The 20,712-nt window shown below is 42.7% G+C and overlaps 1 protein-coding gene across 7 annotated transcripts in view; it reads left to right on the forward strand.

Annotated features, from left to right (window-relative positions):
• The window catches only part of ENOX1 (ecto-NOX disulfide-thiol exchanger 1), a 504,034-nt gene that overhangs the window by 470,654 nt on the left and 12,668 nt on the right, over positions 1-20,712 (forward strand). For all 7 annotated transcript variants that reach the window (XM_033105019.1, XM_033105016.1, XM_033105021.1 and 4 more), the window contains one exon: positions 13,485-13,587. In XM_033105019.1, the coding sequence (XP_032960910.1) occupies positions 13,485-13,587 (103 nt within the window). The remainder of the gene's footprint in view (positions 1-13,484; positions 13,588-20,712) is intronic.

The following is a 20,712-nucleotide window of genomic DNA, read 5'->3' on the forward strand; positions in this document are numbered from 1 at the left end:
TAGTCGAAATGTTGAGTTTTGTTGCTGTTCAACCCAAAGAGGAAAATACACAGCCAGTAACTGCCAGGCTCTGGTTCATAAGAAGTCACGCCCATTTGGAGAAGATGCAAAAGATAGTTGGACTCACAACTAGCCACTTCTGTGTCCATCCGAGTCCACGTGATGGGCATTGTGTCCAGTGTGTTGGGAGCTCACCTGATCACAGCCCAGTCCCTGCCTTCAAGGGACACATGGCCCATGGAGGACACAGCATGTGACTGACAAAGAAAATCCGCAAGGACTGGCTTCAGTCCTCTCAGTAATGAAGAAGACCGGGGGTGGGATTCAGGGCTTCAACAAATTGGAGAACTTGTGATTCCCTGGGAGGCTCCTTGGACAGAGGCCGTACAGACTAACAGCTCCAGAGTCTGACTACCTGGGGCCCGATCTTGGAACCACTGCTTTTCAAGTATGTGAGCTTGGAAGCTTATTTGTGTCTCAATTTCTTCATCTGTAAAATGGGGATCATAGTGCCAGACCTGGCACCTGCCAAGCACTCAGTGAGGGCGAACTATCGGTATTGTCCTCATTACCAGTATTCCTGCTGTTTTCTATTCCGAGGACCTCCAGTTCTACAGCCATCGGGCGCCATGCACCAGCAACCCTGCACGCTTAGTTGTTAGGATAGTCCTCAGGGCTGGCACACGCAAGAAGGCAGTGAGGACAGATAACTGGAGTTTGCTGTGTTGGGAAGGGAGTCATATTTAACGTTTACTAAGATCTCACAGGATGCCTGGCAAACCTTGTGAAATTTGATTTCACTTTAATAATAATGAAGTGCCTCTCTTTCTCGTGTATCAGACTGTGTCCCATCTATTCTCATGACCTAATTTACCACCATAAAGGTCACAGAGACTCTAAATTTTAATATTATCATTAGTAATGTAAACTCAGCAGGTGAAAATTATGATAGTGGGTGCTTTGTAGCAGAGAAAAATAAGAAACGTCACACTGAGAAATGGACCGGGAAAATAACATGCCAAGAGTGCCATAATACAATTAATCTTTACTAGCAATAGAGTCTGTATCATACAAGATAAATCAAACCGACTAATTCTGGATGCACATAAATACATTTAAAAGTACTTCACTTTAGTTTCTTCTGTTTGCTGCTCCATTTTTTTTGTTGAGGAGATTTTTCATGTCAGTACTTTTTCAGGCTATGAAGGAAATGGACTTGCGTAGATACGGCAGTGTGGGTTACATTTTTTACGTAGCGATGAGAAACACACAGCTGTTTTTGAGATAAAGTGTATTTTTTCATTTGGTAACATCTACAGTGACATATAGTAAAACTAAAAATAAAATACTACAACCTACACTTCAAATAATGAATGGAGCTACTGGAATACAAAAGAATTTTTTCCTCATTTTAAGATCGTTTTTATTTAATATGGCTGTCACAAAACTATTCCAAAGGAAAGTCATTTCATTGCCAGCTTGAGACCATAGTTTAAGTGTGGTATGACTGTGATAAGCATAATTAAGTTAGGATCCAGGCAGCAGTGATGCTATTAGTATTTAATGGGAAACATTGCAAAATTGAAATTACTCTTCCCCATCAAAGTCTTTGTTCTCTGATTAAAAGTACATATGGGAATCTTATTTTTCAAATAAGAACTAAACAACAATAATGTATACATATACATGTGTGTATATACATACACACATACATATATATCACATATATATGTGTAGGGGGAGGCGGGTTATAGATGAAATGTAAAGGGTAAATATTTGAATATACAAGGTCTGACAATTGAGTTCGCGAACTCACCCTAGAAAAAGTGCTCCACACCTCATTGCTGAATATCACCATGGTCACCTTCAAAGTACTCCCCTTGGGAAGCTGTGCACCGACGCCAGCTCCTAGTCCACCCTTCAAAGCAGTTTTGGAACTCGTTTTCTGGAATGGCCATCAGGACTGTCATTGTATTACCCTTGATGTCCTGAATGTCATCAAAATGTCTACCTTTCAATATTTCCTTTATCTTTGGGTAAAGAAAGAAGTCATTGGGGGCCAGATCAGGTGAAGAGGGAGAGTGTTTACTGGCTCAAAACTCCCTCACAGACAGTGCCTTGTGAGCTGGTGCATTGTTGTGATGCAAGAGCCATGAATTGTTGGTGAAAAGTTCAGGTTGTTTTAGTCTAACTTTTTCACGCTGCCTTTTCAGCACTTCCAAATAGTAACCTTGGTTAACTGTTTGTCCAGTTGGTACAAATTCATAATGAATAATCCCTCTGATATCAAAAAAGGTTAACGACATCGTTGCAACAAGTTCGCAAACTTACTTGTCAGTCCTCGTGTGTGTGTGTGTGTGTGTGTGTGTGTGTGTGTGTAAATAATATTTGTTATGAGAAAACCAAGAAAAGTTATTACTAAGAATTAAAGTGAGCTAGAGAATTGTCTTAAATTTTTCAAAAGAAAGGAAAGGAGAAAGGTTATAAGCTTATATTATGATCTCCAAAAAAGTTACTATCTAAATTAAAAACATATTGAAACCATTAATAATAGGTACGAATTCAAAATTAATGTTTTACCTTCTTTAAGATAGTAAAGGGATTATTTTACTTCAAGATGACACGGTGTCAGATGTCTTTAGGGAAGAAAAGGACGTGAAATACCCAAAGTGACTGCATTGTTTGATTCACTACCTGCTGTGTATATTCCTCATGCACTTTAAATAAATCACTACAGGTCGCGGGTACTGGCCAAACCCTTGGTGCCGGTCAGTTGCTCCTCTGAAGTTTATCCTCTCTTTGTAGTAACAGATTCATTTGATAAAGTTCAACAAATATCACTGAAGGTCTACTATTTGTTCTTTTAAAAAATATTGGTTGTAGACTTACTAGTGCCAGGGACATTGTTCCCGTGCAGCAAAATTACAGGCAGAGCCATCCCATAACGTCCAGGCAGGGACACTTAAGGGTGACAGGGAAACGGGCATCCCCTGGGACCGTGCAGGTAGGAAGAGGGACAGAAGATGAGCTGCAGAATCACTGCCAAATGCTCTCCTGATGTGCCTGATATTTCCAGCTGCCCTTCCAAGATGTCACATTCAGTATTTCTGAACTATCGGAGTTGGCGCTTCTCACGCTTTCTGATGCTTTGATTGTGGTGTCATTATCCTGCTAGTGGTCCAGGCCTGACTAGTTTGAACTTTTTTGACTTTCTCCCCTTTTTTCTGCTTCTCACACACTGAATCTGCCCATTCTTCCTTCTGAATGGCTTCTGCATCCTGATTTTCTCTTTGCCTTGCTCCTCAGTGGTTTGGGGCATGTGGCTGGCCCTCCACATGGGCCCCCAGCCGAGCCTCTTCCCCGCTCAGCCATCCTGCATGTGGCCCACGTTCCGTGTATGGAGGGCTGCTTTGACCGTGGCTTTCCTCCCCCGACGTCTTCCAAACTAGGACAGCCTGTGTGCTGCATGGCTCTTCTTCATCATGTCCCACAATAAGTTAGGCTTGTGCAAAGGAAGTCTGTCACCACCTCACAGCAGCAGACAGCCAGGCCGCATCCCTACTAACACTGCTCCTGGAACAGGCCCTGCTGGCTTCCTGCCCTGCTCCCATTTGCAGTCACAACTGCGAGCGCCACTGCTCATCCGTCCTGCCTGGAGCCCTGCTGGCTTCTGAATGGGCCAGAGCTATAGGCAGCCCTCGGAAGGGGATTTGGTCCCTGCGCTCAACAGGCGTGTTTTACCTGACAAGGGTTAGAATAGGTGCCGGGAGGGTAATCGAGAGGCAGCTTAGCCCAGTACTTAAGGCCATGGAGCGAGACAGCATTGGTTCAAGTCCCAGGTCTGCTTCTTGCTAGTTGTGTGACCTTCGGCAAGTCATTAGCCTCTCTATGCCTCAATTTCCTCATCCATAAAATGGGAAAGCAATAGTACTGACATCATATGGCTGTGGTGAACATTAAAGGAGTCCATATTTGTGAAGTTCTTATAATTCTACCTGTGCATGGTAAGCACTCTATAAGTGTTTATCAAATAAATATAACCAAGGACGACCCAAAAGGAAGGCCACCGGGAGAAATGCTGTATCTGGGTGTCTCTAGATCCTAAACCACACTGGTCTCTCTGAAAAGTGTCCTTTTTATGACCTGTAACTAGTTCTCACCTATTCTAATCTTTGCAGTTGGGATTCTTAGAAAGCACAGGCCTTAGAGTTACCTGAGAACATAGGGGTGCACTCCGGGGCCAGCAATTGAACCCCAGCGAGGTGGAACATCTCAGCATGTGTGGTCATGTTGATGAAATGGCTGCATCTTGGCCGAGGGCAGAAGCCCTGCACGTCCACTTCCAAATTCTCTCCGAGGCTGAAGCCTGTTGGGCTTCTGGCCTCCCCTCACACACACCCTAAACACCAAAGGCTCCTGGGGAAACATCACAGATAGGTGGGAGCCCACAACCTTGGGACCGGGGGTACTGAGCTTCAGCACCTGATACTATTAGCAGGGCCTGGGGACTCATAACCCACAGAAAATTCCCAAGGATCTGTTGGCCCCTGGGGATGGATAAATTCTTACTTTCCCTTGAACCAGAAGACATTCTGAAGCTTAGTCACTTATTCTCATCCATCCTTTTCGCATCTGTTGGCTTTTCTATGATTTTTTTCCCTCAGCCTCTTTCCTTTCTAATTTTTTCTGGGCTCTGAAATCCAGGATAAGGACATATTGTCTATACCGAGTGGGCAGCCTTATTCTGAAGGGAAGCTGCATCTCAGGGACAGGGCCATGGCGCAGGCATGGGATTCTGCAGCAAGAAGATGCTGTAGAGTTATCTCCTTCGAATCTCTCTCTCTACAAATAGAAGTGAGGAAACAAGGGTGCACAGCAAGTCAGTGGTAATTCACACCTGCCTGCTGTGTCCAAACCCATCATTTGTTCACTATTTCAGGCCATTGTGTGTGTCAGTCCTTCATGTATCAGCCACTGGGCACCTGCTCCATGCTAGTCACTGGCTCATAAAGGGAAGGCTGGGAGGTACCGCCGTTCTCCTTCCTGACCCCAGTTCAGATCTTACAAGGAACAGCCTGAAGGTTATCGGAGACTGGAATACCACTTGATGAATTGTTTTTGGTACCTTGACCAAAAAAACTGTGAGTAAAGGGTACTGAAATAGCTGACTGGCATCTTGACTGTGGTCTCCAGGGCCCCTGGTTTCACGGAGTGTGATGTGGAAGAATAAGGTGTAGCAGCAAACAGCAAAACAAGGCCGTGGAACAAGGAAAGCAGAGCAGTGGAGCCTTGTGGTGTGGTGTTAGCAGAGGGGGGGTGACATGGGAAAGCTTTACCATGCAGATTGTCACAGCTGTCCCACTCACCTTGCAGTTGTAGCTGGAGAGGCTGCCAGCCTTTGGAGGGTCATAGGGAAGTCACGTGGTGGTGATCTGCCTACCTACCATGTATATGGGGGGAGGTGTCACTCAGTGTGTTGTTCAGTGAAGTAGTCCGCTACTGGCTGTACATACAGCTCTTCAAAATGACATCTGTATGTCATTGACTTTATTTCTTTTTAAATTATAAGGATAGCAGTATAACCGCATTGCCACAGAACATGTAGAAAAGAGAAAATATGCACTCTTTGAACACTACCACAGTTAGTGTACATATTTTTCGCACATACGTTTTTATATGACTGCAGTCAAAGTCATATACAGAATTCTTACATGTACTGAATCCACGTATGTATTATGCAACTGTTCTGTATCCAGCCAGTCCTTTGAATAATAAAGGTGAGTGACGATGATACTATTGATGCCACCATATATTCCTAGAGATTTATAATTTTCAAAAGCACCATGTCACTTACGGCATTTGGTCCTCACGGAACCCCTGGGTGATGGGTATAGGTTGTTACCCATGTCTTACAGAAGAGGATCTTTTAAAATGCCCTGCCTAAAGTCATCCAGTCCGTAAGTAATGGTGGCAGAATTAAAGCACAGGTTCCACTCGGCCATCTGCTTCAGCTTCTCAGATACGGTGACTGCCCTAAAGGAATTGCTGGTTTTGCTGAAGAAACAAACACAGGTGGAAGTCCATTCTGTCTAAATGTGTGCATGATCAGCTGCCATTATCAGTGACGTGGGAAATGTGTTGAGATAAGGAAAACTTACAGGTAGCTTGGAATGAGTGCCTCCGAGAGAGATGGGACTCACTGTGTATACAAAGGTGACTAGGAAATGATGAAGAAAAGGGAGGACAGGGCTTGCCCAAGCCTGGCCAGTCCTTAGTGGAAGAGCCAAGGCTCAGCTATGTCTCTCCTACCAGCTCATGGCCATCTCTCATTTGGAATTTCATCTGGGCAGTGGTAAATGCAAGTAGGCAAACCCAGAGGTCAGTGATGATAAATCACAGAAGTTAAAAAGTTAAGTGCGATGAGAGCTGAACCCATGAGAATGAAAGACCTCTGATAGAAAGAAGTAGAGAAGAAAAAGTGGTGACTGAACTTGGGTAAGTACCAAAGTTAAAAGAGTTTAAGAAGAAGAAAATTACCTTTTTCTCCGTGTGCGGTGGGCCAGCAGAGGGAACGGAAAAGCCAGTGAGGACTAAACAAAAACTTCACAAGGAAAAAGAAAGAAAAACACAGGACCTTCTGTGTAACAGAAGCAAGTGAGGCAGATGGTTCAAGAGGTGCTGATGTCAAGTGATGTCAAGTACCACGTGGTAAGAGGGCTGAGAAAATGCAGGCAGTCACTGAAAAATCTGTCAAACGGCAGTTTCATGGGGTGATTGATGAGAAAACCGAGATTTCAGGTGGGGAGGCTGTAGACACAGTGAGGGTACACCACATATTCTAGAGGCTTTGCAGTCGAAAGTAAACAGCACCAAAGTTAAGGAGGCCACGGGAATAAGAAACGAAAGGAATAACAAAAGGATTTTATAAACTGGGGAAGCCATTATTATTGGTTCTTAGGGGTTTGGGTGGGTGGAGGAGAACAAAAACAAAACAGCAACAAAGTACAATTCTCGCTCAGTAAGTTACTGCAAAAGAGCTTTCCTAAAGGGATAAAGTACTTCGATCATTTCTCAAAGTAACTGATACGGACTCTTAGAGGGGAAATGGCTGCCTTCAAGTAGCTAACTCTTTAAGAAGTCTTTTTTCAAGAAGGCCATGCTATCTGGTTTCTAGTTATAGAAAACCTCTTCCAGCCCTTTAATGAATCCTTCTAAGTGTCACAGAAATTAGAGTTAAAGGTAAACTGAGAAAAGATTTATTAGACAATTTTGTCCATTCTCCTGCCAAGTGTAGAATTGTTACGGATTGTGCATTTTCTAGTCTGGAGTGCTTTTTATTGTGTCAAGTAACTGGTGGTGTCAGCACTTCCCTTAGAATACTATTTCATAATCCTATTGACCTCTGCAAGGAAAGTTTTGGGGGTTTTTTTTTGCCTTCATAAGAGGAAGTTTTATTGTCAGTTATTTACCTTAGTGGTTTCAGAATTTGCAAGGAAACTCTCGATCCCCCTCCCAATGGTTCTTTCCCAGTGTATATACACTGTTAACAATTTGTGCTTCCTAACCTCCTTCATCTCCCAACCCTATCCACCCTTACCCATGTCCAATTTGCAATCTCTAGGCATCTGGAACACCTTTCCAGAACATCCAGTAGACACATCATTCTGTGGTGCCTATTACATGTACCGGTAAAGGATTTTAATGTGATAGCTGAAAAAGAGTCTTCATAATTTTGTGTTTCTAATGGAGAAACTTTCCCATTCTAAGGTTCCTCCCATTATCCAGAGATTTGGAGTGGAAGTATTAACGACAGGGACGTTTTAAGACATGCACAAAACCTTGCTCACTCATGATCCAATGTCCCAGTAAAATGTGTTGCCCTATAACTAAATATAAGTTAGAACATCCGAAGTAGAAAATACGAACCTCTTAAGATAGGACTTAAGACTTAAACCATGTTTTTTCCAGAGTTAAAGATGAAGCATAAACTGATTATGTCCTCTGATATCCTTGAAGATGTGCTATCTTAGTGTTTAATATTGTGGTCAATTTGTCCTTACTGTGATGGGTTGTTTTCATAGAAGGTTTTGGCAACTGTCCATTTGAGGTTTTATCGTGTACTACCAGACAGCTTCATCAGATTTATCTTCCTGGATCTTACAACCTGATCATTCCCCCAGAAAGGGGGTATGGAAGCCTAACATGCAGGGAGCTGCATTACAGGAGAGCAACACTGAGCTGGGGGAACCTACCTCTTTTATATCAAGCAGTAAGCAAGCCTTTTCTTTGTCCCAGAAGGAGACATAAAGGTTGCATGCTACAAACACAAGCCTGAGAAATGGCCCATAAAAACATCTGTCAGGGCCTGGCTGAGTTCAAAAACCTGCCCATCCTACTTTCTCCCAAAGAGCTTGACAAGATGTCATGGAAACCTTACGTTCACCATTTTCAAAGTTAAATGTGTCATCTTCTCCCATACTTGCTTCTTTCTCTGTTTTCCTCTTTACCAATGTACCTACTCATTTTCATCATTCTCCTCATCCTCAGGTCACCAGATACGTTTTAGTTCTACCTCTCAAATATCTCTTATGTTTTGCGTACCACTGACTTGGTTTGGACCCTCCTCATGAAAAGGTAAAAAAATAAACAGACTATTGCAGTAGGCTCCAACCTGGCACCCCTGCCTCCAGTTTCACTGCCTCCAAACCAGTAATCTAAAATTCTGAATTGTTCATGTAAAGCTTCTACTGAACACTCTTCACTAGTTAAGCTTTCCAAACAAAATGCACACTCCTCATCGTGGTCTGCCTACTTCTCCAGTTCCATCTACTCTCATTTCCAATAAGGTTTCGTATAGACCTTTTGTAAGAATTACTTGCTGGTTCTTGAGTAAGCATGTGCTACCTGCCACTTTGGACTCAGTGTCCTTAAAACCTTAGCATTCCTTGGCATTGAGTAGGCATGGGCTACGTGTATGTGGCATAAACATGTATTGGGTGGCTGAAAGTAAAAACAGGCTTAGCTTAAATGCAACAATAGTTTGGTTTGGGGAGTTATTTAGTTTCACATTTTCTCTGTGTATTCCCTTCACTTTACCAGTCATGACGATGGAGCTCTTTTGACAAACACTGGGAGATCATAGATTCATAGACACTAAGTACAGACATGGAAAGAGAGGACAGATGTCTCTTGCATCTACTTGGTAGTTTGTAGACTACGCCAAACTCACAGCCTACCAATAATTATAATTGTCTTATTTAATTGAACAACCTTTCATAAATACAGACAAATCAAATTAACTTAATTTTTCTAAGAAACCCATGATTAATGAGTCATTAAATCAATCCCCTTTTTATAAAAAGAAGAAAAAAAAACCCTAAGCATTTTGTTTAGTGCTTTCCATTGAAGCTCTGATATCCACCTGCTTTTTGTTACAAAGAAATCTAGGCTCTTTAAATGGCATAATCTTTTAGAACAGAGAAATTTCCAAAGAATTAAAACAGCTGTGGATCTTTGTTTTCATGATTACAGCCCTCTAACGTGGTCATAATGGTCTCCTTTACGGCCTTCTTTACAAGCTTTGTGGATTTTTTTTAATTAAAGTTTATTGGGGTGACAATTGTTAGTAAAGTTACATAGGTTTCAGGTGTACAATTCTGTAATGCATCATCTATATACCACATTGTGTGTTCACCACCCAGAGTCAGTTCTCTTTCCTTCACCATATATTTGATCCCCTTTACCCTCATCTAACACCACCCCCTTCCCCCTTACCCTCTGGGAACCACTAAACTACTGGCTGTGTCTATGAATTTTTGTTTCTTCATTTGTTTGTCTTGTTCTTTTGTTGTTTTCAGTTTTATAGACCACATATCAGTGAAATCATATGGTTGTCTGACTTATTTCGCTTAGCATTATAATCTCAGGATCCATCCATGTTGTTGCAAATGGCACTATTTCATCTTTTCTTATGGCAGAATAGTATTCCACCTTTTTTTTTATAGTGAAAAAAAATAAAAGCACAGAATATCAAGTGGCTTTCTAAATTCAATAGTCTATCTCCTAGCCCTTAAACTACATCCATATTAACTTGAAATTTTGTCTCTGGCAAAGTGTGTGACCTACACATTCATTCATCTCATTAATTCTGCGACTTTGTCAGCAAGAGTCTGAGCTTTTAGATCCTGCCCGAGGCAGGCTTGCACTGCAGGGTCTTAGTCAGTAGTGACTCCGTTGAGTAGTCCCAAGTTGGTCCACTTCACTAAAGGATGTTAGAGGCCCACGTCTCTCACTAACGCGCTTGGACACACCTTTGACTATAATAGAAAGCTTCCTTTTGGAGATTCTTGAGGCCAACTTATTACAGTATGCACGCACTCCTTGGAGCCTGCCTGGCCAGCCTGGTTAGGTACTGTATCGCTTCCCTTCTGGAGAGTCAGAAAAGAACCTCCACCTCCACCCTGGACACAGCTCACAGCAGTACCAAAGGCTGAAGCATCTGCCAGCCTCAGGTCTGTCAGGCCCAGGCCTGCCAGACAGGTGTGGGAGCCTTGCAAAGAGATGACCCCTGATGGTGACCATGTGGGAGCACCCCATTCGTGGTCAGCAGAGCACAGGCCACAGCATTCAATCTTAAGAAATATTTCCTCAGAAAGGTAATCCTAGGTCTCTTTCCTGTCTTTCCATCCTCATCTGCCCAAACCTAAAACATCATCAAAGCCACATCACTGGGAGGCCACACTGACTCCCCGGAGATGCGTTAGTTCAGTAGCATTTCTTGGGCTTGCTCAAAGTGCCCCTTGTGTTTATGACCCCAGCTTTGAACATGGGGACAGGTACGTAGCAGCTTCCTTGACTGGTCTCAGTGTGTTCTGCCATTGCCATTTCCTGCTGGCTTCCGTTGTGCTGCCAGCCTTCTCTGGTCCATTTCCCTCCCTAAACCTGGATTCGCAACTGTGTGATGGCCCCAGGACACAACTCAATGTTGGCAATTAGTGTGGGCATGTTGTCTACTAAACTCTTCTCAGTAATTTCATTTGTCCCCAATTATCATGTGAACAGATCTGTGAACAGATCACCCTTTCTTGGAGATACTGTTTCCACTCGGCCCTGGGGTTCATTATTCACATTTTTTTTGAAGTGATACAATCATCGCCCTAATTACTGTTTTTCCATCCTCCTTCCTCCTACACCTCTGTTGGGAGACCTTTGCACAGCCTGTACTCTGCTCGACAGTCTTCTCCTCCCAGTGCCAGGCGTGGAAGCCCAGCACCATGTGTCTGTGGGACCTCTTTGTCCTTAGGGCATACCACTAAGAGAACTCAGCTCGCTCCCTCACCCCACTCACCCAGGGAGACGAAGTGTCCCTTTGTGCTCTCGTGTCCCGCTGTGTCCCTCTAGGCTGTGTCAGCAGCCTAACCGGAAAATACCGTATGTAATTTCAACAGAGGAGTAATGCGTATCCTTTTCCCGGGAACTCCTCTTTGTAAAATATGTTCATCGCGTCTACATAAGCCTTTGGGTTTGTTCCGATCTAAAGTTCTCGATTGCATTTCTGCTGGGGCTGGTTTGCAAGGTCCCGCTTTGAGAGCCATATGAGCATCTTTCTTCTCTAGCGACCTTCTAAGTCCAGCTGGCTCCAGACTTTCCCTAGACCGTTCCCAAAACCCTGTCTGACCCTTTGTCCTCACGGGCACACTCCCACCATCAGTCTGTCTCGGGCCTCAGTTGGTGCCTTCCTTCTGATCCACCACTGTGACCCCTCAATTCTTTACCCCTCTTCCCCTCTCATTCAGTCTCCAGCAGGTAAGTGTGACCTTTCGAGGAGCCAAATGCTCACCAAGTGTTTCCAACTTTCTCAGGAGGAACTTCCTTCCTGACAATCTCTAATTATCTCCAATTTACAAAGTGATAGGTCATAGGTCAACGTCAGTTCCCAGGTCTGTTTTGTTTGGCATGCACTGAGGGCTTTTCTTTTCTTCTTCTTTTTTTATTTGAATGTCTCCAGATGGGGTTTGTGTTCTTTACATGCTCAATACGCTGCAAACAATTCTCTGTATTCTCTTTTCTGTCCAATTTTGTTACTTTGTAGTAAGTACAAAATATTCTATAACCAGTTTCAGCCCTGGTAACTTCTGCCAAACCATTTGCCCAGACTTTCTAAGTTCTCCTTTGTCCCTACCTACCCTCTGTCCTTCTGGCAGATTCCCCACCATTTATGGGAAACATTGTCCTTAACTCTTTTCTCAGTTTCTAATCCTTCTTTGAGACCTATCTTTCAGCGAGAAATTTCCCCCCAACAAGATTCAGCTACTCTAAACAATCTTATCCCATATTTCCTGAGTTTCCCTGAAAATAAGACCTAGCCAGACCATCAGCTCTAATGCGTCTTATGGAGCAAAAATTAATATAAGACCCTGTCTTATTTTACTATAAGACCGGGTATGATATGATATGATATGATACGATATAATAAATATAATACCAGGTCTTATATTAATTTTTGCTCCAAAAGACACATTAGAACTGATGGTCTGGCTCGGTCTTATTTTTGGGGAAATATGGTATGTAGGTCTCTGGTCATTAAATTTGACTTTCTGTTAAATCACTGTCCATATTTTGAGTCCTAACATCATGTCTGGAAGGATATGAGTCAAAGCTTTTTCTCTGGTTTTAAATAAAAAACGACTATAGAAAGAACTAAAAATAGCCCAGCCTTAGTGTTTTGTGTGTTATTGGTTTGCCGTACAATTCTTCATTTCTAGTTTCCAAAGAAAAGAATTTTCCAACCTTTGCTTTATCTACTGTTTGCAGTTGTGTAAGGATATAGACCTCTCAACTTAAACACTCCTACCTCCCCTCTTCAGGAGGCCCTGTTTCGCGCATACGCACACAAATTGCTAGCATAGTATTATAAATCAGCCTGTGTATGCTTTTCAGAAAATTTTTCATATTTGAAAGAAAACACGTTAGAGCAGCTACAGTAAAATACAGTTTTTGTTAGCACAGTTTACTCAAAATATGGACAAAACTTAAGATAACTTGCACCAAATTTGCCACTTGTGCAGAAAATTACTTGGTTCGCTGAGAGCTGTAGCCAGGAGCCTAAGTTTTAGAATTACTTTCCACTGTTGGGCCAGGAGATTAATTACTTGTAAAAGTTGACCTTCTGGGGCAGCCGGTTAGCTCAGTTGGTTAAAGCATGATGCTCATAACACCAGGGTTGCTGATCCGATCCCCGCATGGGACAGTGTGAGCTGCGCCCTCCACAGCTACCTTGAAACAACTACTTGACTTGGAGCTGATGGGTCCTGGAAAAACACACTTAAAATAAATACAAGTTAAAAAAAAAAAAAGTTGACCTTCAGTTATAAATGACAGTGATGACCTCTTTTATAGGGTGTAAGTGACTTGGTAGCTTTTATTGAAATACAGAGAATCTACATAAATAAATACCCATACGTTTTTGTTTTTTAACTTTATAGGAGATCAATGTCTTGACAGTCGCATTGGTCAACCAAGACCGAGAGAACAACATTGAGAAAAGAAGTCAAGGCTTAAAATCCGAGAAAGAAGCTCTACTAATTGGTAAGGAAATTGTGTTTTCCTCATCTGTTCTCTTAAATAATCTTAGGTACTCCACTTAAATACCATTTAAGTAATTCACCTCCAACTTGTTAATGATTTAAACAGCTTTGTCTTCTGGTCAGAGGTGAAATGAACTTCGTCAAGATTATGTTACGTGCATTCCAAGTTAGGAGCTTACAGACCAATGGAGGTTTGGCTCTTCTGTAACTGTGTATATTAGTTGCTTGTCCAACATAAAACTGAGTACAGGAAGACAGATTAATTTGCATCTCACATGTTACAAATCTGAATTTCAAAATTTGGACATATCGCTTCCAACTGGAGGCCAGCTTGGGTCCAGTCCAAAAGTTCCAAACGAAGCCAGATCCCCAGGCCCACGAGCGGCCATGTCCTGAGGCCAGCGCAATGATGCTGACCACAGAGGGACACCCAGACTAGCAGTTAGGCCGATGCAGGACAGTCCAATCTATCTATCTATCTATATGTGTATATATATATATATATATATATATATATATATATATATATATATATAGCAATCCTAGTTATTTGTGGTGATCTGTGACACTAATTTATCTGGGCAAAGGCATGTATCCTTTCCAGACATTCTCATGACCATTTTAGAAGATTGACGTCTTTAACACATGAGAGTGAAGTACATATCACAGAAGATGAGAGGGATTTCACTCATAACATAATTATAACCTCACAGATTTGGAGCCTAAGTCCCTTGGGAGTTCAACCTCTGTGTCAGATTTTCTGCTTGGAGGTTAATGGAGACAGAGGGATATGTTCCAACTCAACTAAAGAAGATAGGCCCTTAGAAAGCACTTTATTATTGTGATTTCTGGATTATTTATTTTGCAGTCAATCCTTGTGAAGACAGGTTGACATATAATTGGACCTAAAAGAATTACATTTTTATGGGGGCATTGCAGGGTAGCATTTTACATCTCCCAACACATTAGATCATGTTGACATTGCCTATATCTATGCTAGAACTCCTCATTCATTTCATATACGGCCTAATGTTGGATTTGACTTTGAACTTGTGTGGGATACAGTGAGTCGACACTTTTGATTTAGGACCAAACCTAAATCAAAATGTTTGGCTGGAAACCCCTGGCTATTGTTTTGAAGGTGAATGGATGAAAATTTTTTTATTAGTAGGCAAATAGCTTTGAAGAGATGTTGACAGAGTAACTCTGGGTCTGTGTCACTGCATCTTTTCTTGCTTTTTAATTAGTTCTAATACAATAGATTTCCAATCGCACCTGTCACTGCTGGTCATCATTGTAAATTCCATCCAGACACAGTCAAAACCTTCTCAACAACTCTTTTTTTTATAAAGCAGCTGTTCTTCAAAACTTTCTCAGACTCCTGAGAAGCGTCCTCAGAGTCTTACTGATCAGGAAAACTTCTTTACATGTCCTCCCGACTCCCCTGAAGTTGAGGACATACATATTATGGGAAACCAAGGTGCTTGTTTACATCAAGCCCTCCCCCAACCACCACCGTTTCCATCACTGTCGCCATTTCACACATCTGCACACAACTCATCTGCATCTCAATTGGAATGTTCCCCCTCACACATGGGTATTAAGAAACAGAATGGGCTGTAGAGAAATGCACTTTAAAAAGGTTGAGTGGTGACTTTTTGGTGTTTTCAGTGAATAGAGTTGAGACTATATTTCGGCTGCACCTGAGAAAAGTAATCTGGGAAGTGTGTTCTTCTCTAAAAGCTACTGACCATAAAGAATGAGTCATTGACCTAAATCTTGTTTCCAAGATGCAAATGTCCGTATCAATAAATCAACCAACATTTGTCAAGAGCCTACTAGAAAAATTACAAGCCTTCATTGTGGAAAGGATTCATTTGGGCAGCCTGTTTAAAAGGCAAAATGTTTTGCCCCACACAGAGAGATTCTGTTTATTGTAAAACTGACATCTGAGGTGACACTGACGCAGGTACTTCTGGAACCGTGTTTTGGGAACTGCCGGCTTGCCATATGCCGAGAACTGTGTTAGTGAATGGGGGTGACAAGATGATCTCTTTCCTCAGGTAGTTCATAGACGAGTGAGACAGAAAATGGTTAATGACAATGAAATTAACCATTGGGGCTACTTGCTATAGATGCCTCGTGGGGAGGTAGGCTGCATTGGGTTTTTCTGGACAGATAAGGGAGCTGCCAAGACCGTTCCAGATACAAGGAACAGTTTACTGAAAGGCCCAAATACAGTCTCAGGGGGTTAGTTAAAATAAGACAGCCAGACAGATAGACAGATATTTTTTTTAAAAAAAAGAACTGTGCAAGATCAGGTGCTGTACTTACCACATAAGTGGAACAGACTGCTTTATGGGAACTTCAATGTTTTTGGAATCCCAAGACACTGAGAAGCATCAGCCCAAACCACAAGTGTTTGATCAGCCTCCTACCACCCACCCACAGCCTTGCCTCTTGCTTTTTCACTCTGCAGCTGCCCAGAGACCGCTGTCCCCTCGTGGCTTAGTAGGAAGCCCAGATTTTACAGAGCATTCTCCCTGCTGGCTCTCCAGTTCAATGTCCTTGGAGCCTTCGTATAGGCTACAACATGAAGCAAGACTATTCCAGGTTGGCTTATGGGCAGACCTCCATTGGTTTCCAGCAAGATATGACGGTCTAGAGCAAGCTGTTGCTCTGCAGACCTGAGGTTCCATGGCTGCCCCCCGCCCCGCTCCAGTGAACTGATAGGCCTGGGGTTTTCTGAGATTTCCCACGAGACTCCCCACCACCGTGGATATAGGGAAAGCTAATCTTGGCCAGAACCTTACAGTTTGGAATGAAACTCCAAGCAGCCTGAGGAAGGGGAGTATATTCTGGTAGGACCCCACTTCTCATCCAACTTAAAGAGAATACTGCATTGACCAAACTGAATGTACAAACTGATATTTTGGTCTCATCAGATAACCAATAAAATTTTTTAAAAGTCCGTAAGAGGAAACAAGGGTAGTGGGATGGATTGGCCCTGTGACAAAACACAGTTCCTGGTGATCTTTAAATGGTGCTAAACAAGGGAGGCCCACTGTGAGTGTCTGTGGATGGAGGCAGCTGATGCACTGTGCAAACCGCTTAGCCGCCGTGACCTGACTCCTCACAGGGTACAAACGGAGGAGGTTTGACCAGGTGATGTTTTTCAACTCAGTCCTCAAAGTCTGCGAGGACTGTTAAGGAAGCTGCATTGCCCGTAGGCAGAGATCTCATATGTAGGAAGATCATACCATCCACATATAAACGTGAACTCTACTGTCTTACACCTTTAGCATTAAAGAGAAGATTGAGATGATCACTTCAAGTTATATAAGTTATATAAGTGTCTAATCACTATGTTGTACACCCGAAACTAATATAATATTGTATGTCGACTGCAATTGAAAATTTATTTTTAAATTTAATAAAAATTAAAAAACGAAACCAAAAAAATGTACGGCATAGCGACTATAGTTCAATAATACTGTGTTGCATATTTCAGAGTTGATTGGACAGTAGATCTTAAAAATTCTCATCACACACAAAAAATTTTGTTAACTATGTGTGACGATAGATGTTAACTAGAGTTCTTGTGATCATTTCACAATATATACAAATATCGAGTCGTTATGTAATATACCTAATACTAGTACAATGTTACATGCTAATTACATCTCAATTTTTAAAAATTTGATTTGCTAAAAAAAAAAAAAGGAAAACTTGTCTTGACCCCGTGACCCTTTTCAACCAACAGCCCATTTCCCTGTTCGCCATCCAAAGCATAACTTCTCTAAGCAGTGTCTGCGCTCACAGTCTGCATTTCCCTTTCTCCACTCCCTTGAGCCCACTGCAGCCTGGCTTGCGTCCTCACGCTGAAGCTGTTCAGATCCATGTGACCAGAGAATGTCACATGGCCAATTTCTCAACTCCCTCCATCTGTCAGCTGCCCTTGACACAGTTGACTACTCACATCTTCTAGAAGGACTTTCTCCTCTTGGCTTTCACGACACCACTCTTTGTCATTGATCACGCCCTGTAAGATTCCTTTGATGAGTTTTCCTCAGCTTAAACTCTGAAGCCTGGGCCTCTTCAGGATGCAGTCTTGAGGTCACTTCACTCGCTCGGTGATCTCAATGAGTACTTTGACTTCAAATCCCTTTTAGTTGCCACTGACTCACAAATCCGCATCACCTCCAACTACCCTTTGGTATCTCCACTTAGATACTAACGGACATCTCAAATTTAATAAGGCAAAAACGGAACTCTTGATTCTACCCTTTTCTCTGCCCTAATAGGCTCCTCCCCTGATAGTCCCATCTGAGAAAATGGTACCACGCAGTTGCTAAGGACGGATACCGAGGAGTCATCCTTGATTCCTTCTGAATGTTTACTGCTCACATGCAGTCCATCAGCTCCACCTTCAATGGCCACTACTGTCTGGTCCAGATCACTACTTACCACTTCAGGTCTTGTGCAAATGCTTCTAATTGGTCATCCAGTTTCCCTTTCATCTATTCACCACACAGCAACTTGAATGAAATTTTAAAAACACAATTCAGATCATATCATGCCCCTGCTTAGAACACTTCTGCTGGTTTCCTACTATATTTAGAATTTAATCCAAACCCCTACCTCTGGCAGACAAGGCCCTGGCTGACCTGGCTCCCACCTACTTCTAATAGCACGCTGTCCCACTCCCCAGCCAAGCATGTCCCTGCCAGCTTATTTCCTCCTCAAGTCCCTTGCACTTTCTATTGCCTGTACCTTGAGTAATCTTCTCCCAGGATCTCTCTGGCTGATGCCTTCTCACCTAATCTCAGGAAACTGTACCTTCACTCAACCTCCCGGTGCAAAGTAGCACCCCACAAGCTTGAGGTCACCCTCCATTCTATCCTAGTACCTTTTGTTGTCTTCACGTTGCTTACAGCTATCTGCAAATAGCTGCATTCATCTTTATGTGTTTCGTTGGTTTTGCTTACCTCGAATGTACATTCCCCCAGAGCAGGGACCTTGTCTGTCATTTCCTCTGGCACCCTGGCACCTAACTGCGGCTAAGGAGATGATTAAAGAAAAGTGGATGATGCAGTAAGCATCTAGTACCAGTTGGCTAATTTAAATGCTGCCCCTTTGATCCTCAGTCTATAAATCAGAATGGACTAGATGATTTTGGTGGGAAAAGCTCAAAATGCCTTTGTGCCTGTTTAAATGGGCCTTCCTAATGAGGGATTTAACACTGAGCTGGTTTGTGTATCTCTCTAATGTAGTTTTTAAAGCCCTGAGATGTACAAAAAGCTTAAGAGTACTGACAACCTCCTGTACTCCTTTCTTAGGTTCAGAAATTAGGTACTTCCACCGTTGGGAAATCCATTCTTAAATATGGAGACCTCCGCGTCTCCGTGGAAACGGCCAGGACCAATTGTTGTGTCTGTCCCTTTGGAGATCCACCAGTTCAGTAATTCAGGCTAAGTTCTCCACCCTCAGTTCCTAGTGTTCCTTTTACGAAGCCTTTAGGTCCCTCCCAGAGGACCGTAAAACCGTCTCCAGTTCCTGGTTTGTAGCATTTTTCCTTCGATTTTGAGTTACAGCTATGGTTCTTTTGATTTTCAAAAAATATCCCAGTTCTTTCAAAGGAGCAGCACGGAAGATTTAGTTGATTATTTAGGAAGCTTCCCCTCGAATGAATCTGATCCAAAGCCAGGCTCTAGAAATGACGTTTCCTCAGATAGTGCGACCGATGCCTCCGGGACGCTAGTAGAATGGGCAGGGGAGGAAGTAGGCGGAGGAGGGGCACAGTATCTAGAGGATGAAGACTGGGGCTTCCCACGTCTGCTGTATCTCTAGCAATACTGAATAACTAGGTCGCCATTCATAGGAAAAGTTTGGGAAACCTTTATTTAACTACCTGCCTTGGCTCCACCGGTCTTTACATTTTAGGCAATTGCTAAGCTTTTATAAAAAAAAGCTAATGGCTTGTTAATATTAACTACCATTGGGATGGTTCTGTATATGCTCCTAAGAAAAAATACTCATTTCTGAGTCAGGATTTCCAATGTGATTTTAGCAAGATATATAGAAATCATATTAGTTTTATGAACAAAATAGTCTCAATAGTTTCCATGTCCAAAGATAAACAAACAAAACTAATGATAAAAAAAAAGATAAACAAATAGGACTACATCAAACTAAAAAGCTTCTTCTGCTCAGGAAGGAAACCATCAACAACACAAAGAGGTAACCAACCGACTAGGGAAGATATTTGCAAGTGATATTTCCAATAAGTGGTTAATATCCAAAATATATAAAGAACTCATATCACTCCACAACAACAGCCACAACAAACAAACAAACAAACAAACCCGGTTAAAAAACTGGCATAGGATCTGAATAGACATTTTTCCAAGGAAGACACAGAGATGGCAAACAGGCACATGAAAAGGTGCTTAATGTCACTAATTATTAGGGAAATGCAAATCAAAACCAATGAGCTATCACCTCACACCTGTTAGAATGAGTGTCATCAATAAGTCAACAAATAACAGGTGCTGGCGAGCATGTGGAGAAAAGGGAACCCTCATGCATTGTCAGTGGCATTGCAAATTGGTGCAGCCACTATGGAAAACAATATGGAGGTGCCTAAAAAATTAAGAATAGAACCACCATAAGATTGGGACTGAGGGGCAGGGCACAGTGAGGTTGCAGATACAGAGGGATGCCACCCTCTCCAAGGCAACAGAAGCAGCCAACCCAGGTCCTCCCATGCCTGGTTTCCTGAAAGGTCCTCTCTCGGCACTTCATCTCTTAGGCCAAGAGTTATCGACCTCTCCCCCATACCCTGCACCCCCCTCCTCTTCTGACTCATTCAGTTCATCCCACTGAAGACATTTAACTTCACACTCCCACGGGCGTTTATAGGCCAGGCTGTGGGTTGTCTGGGAGATGTTGCTAAGTCTCTGTACAGTGGGACTGTTACTATGAAAAATGTTATTCTCTATTTGCTGAGACCCTTGGGGTACTTAACTCCTAAGCCTGTTGAAAACCCTCTACCTTCTGAGTTGCCCCTTGCCCCATGGGAAACCCACACATCTGTGTCACCCCAACGCTCCAGGGCCACGCCACT

This window comes from Rhinolophus ferrumequinum, chromosome 4 (assembly GCF_004115265.2).
Source record: "Rhinolophus ferrumequinum isolate MPI-CBG mRhiFer1 chromosome 4, mRhiFer1_v1.p, whole genome shotgun sequence".
NCBI classification, from domain to species: Eukaryota; Metazoa; Chordata; class Mammalia; order Chiroptera; family Rhinolophidae; genus Rhinolophus; species Rhinolophus ferrumequinum.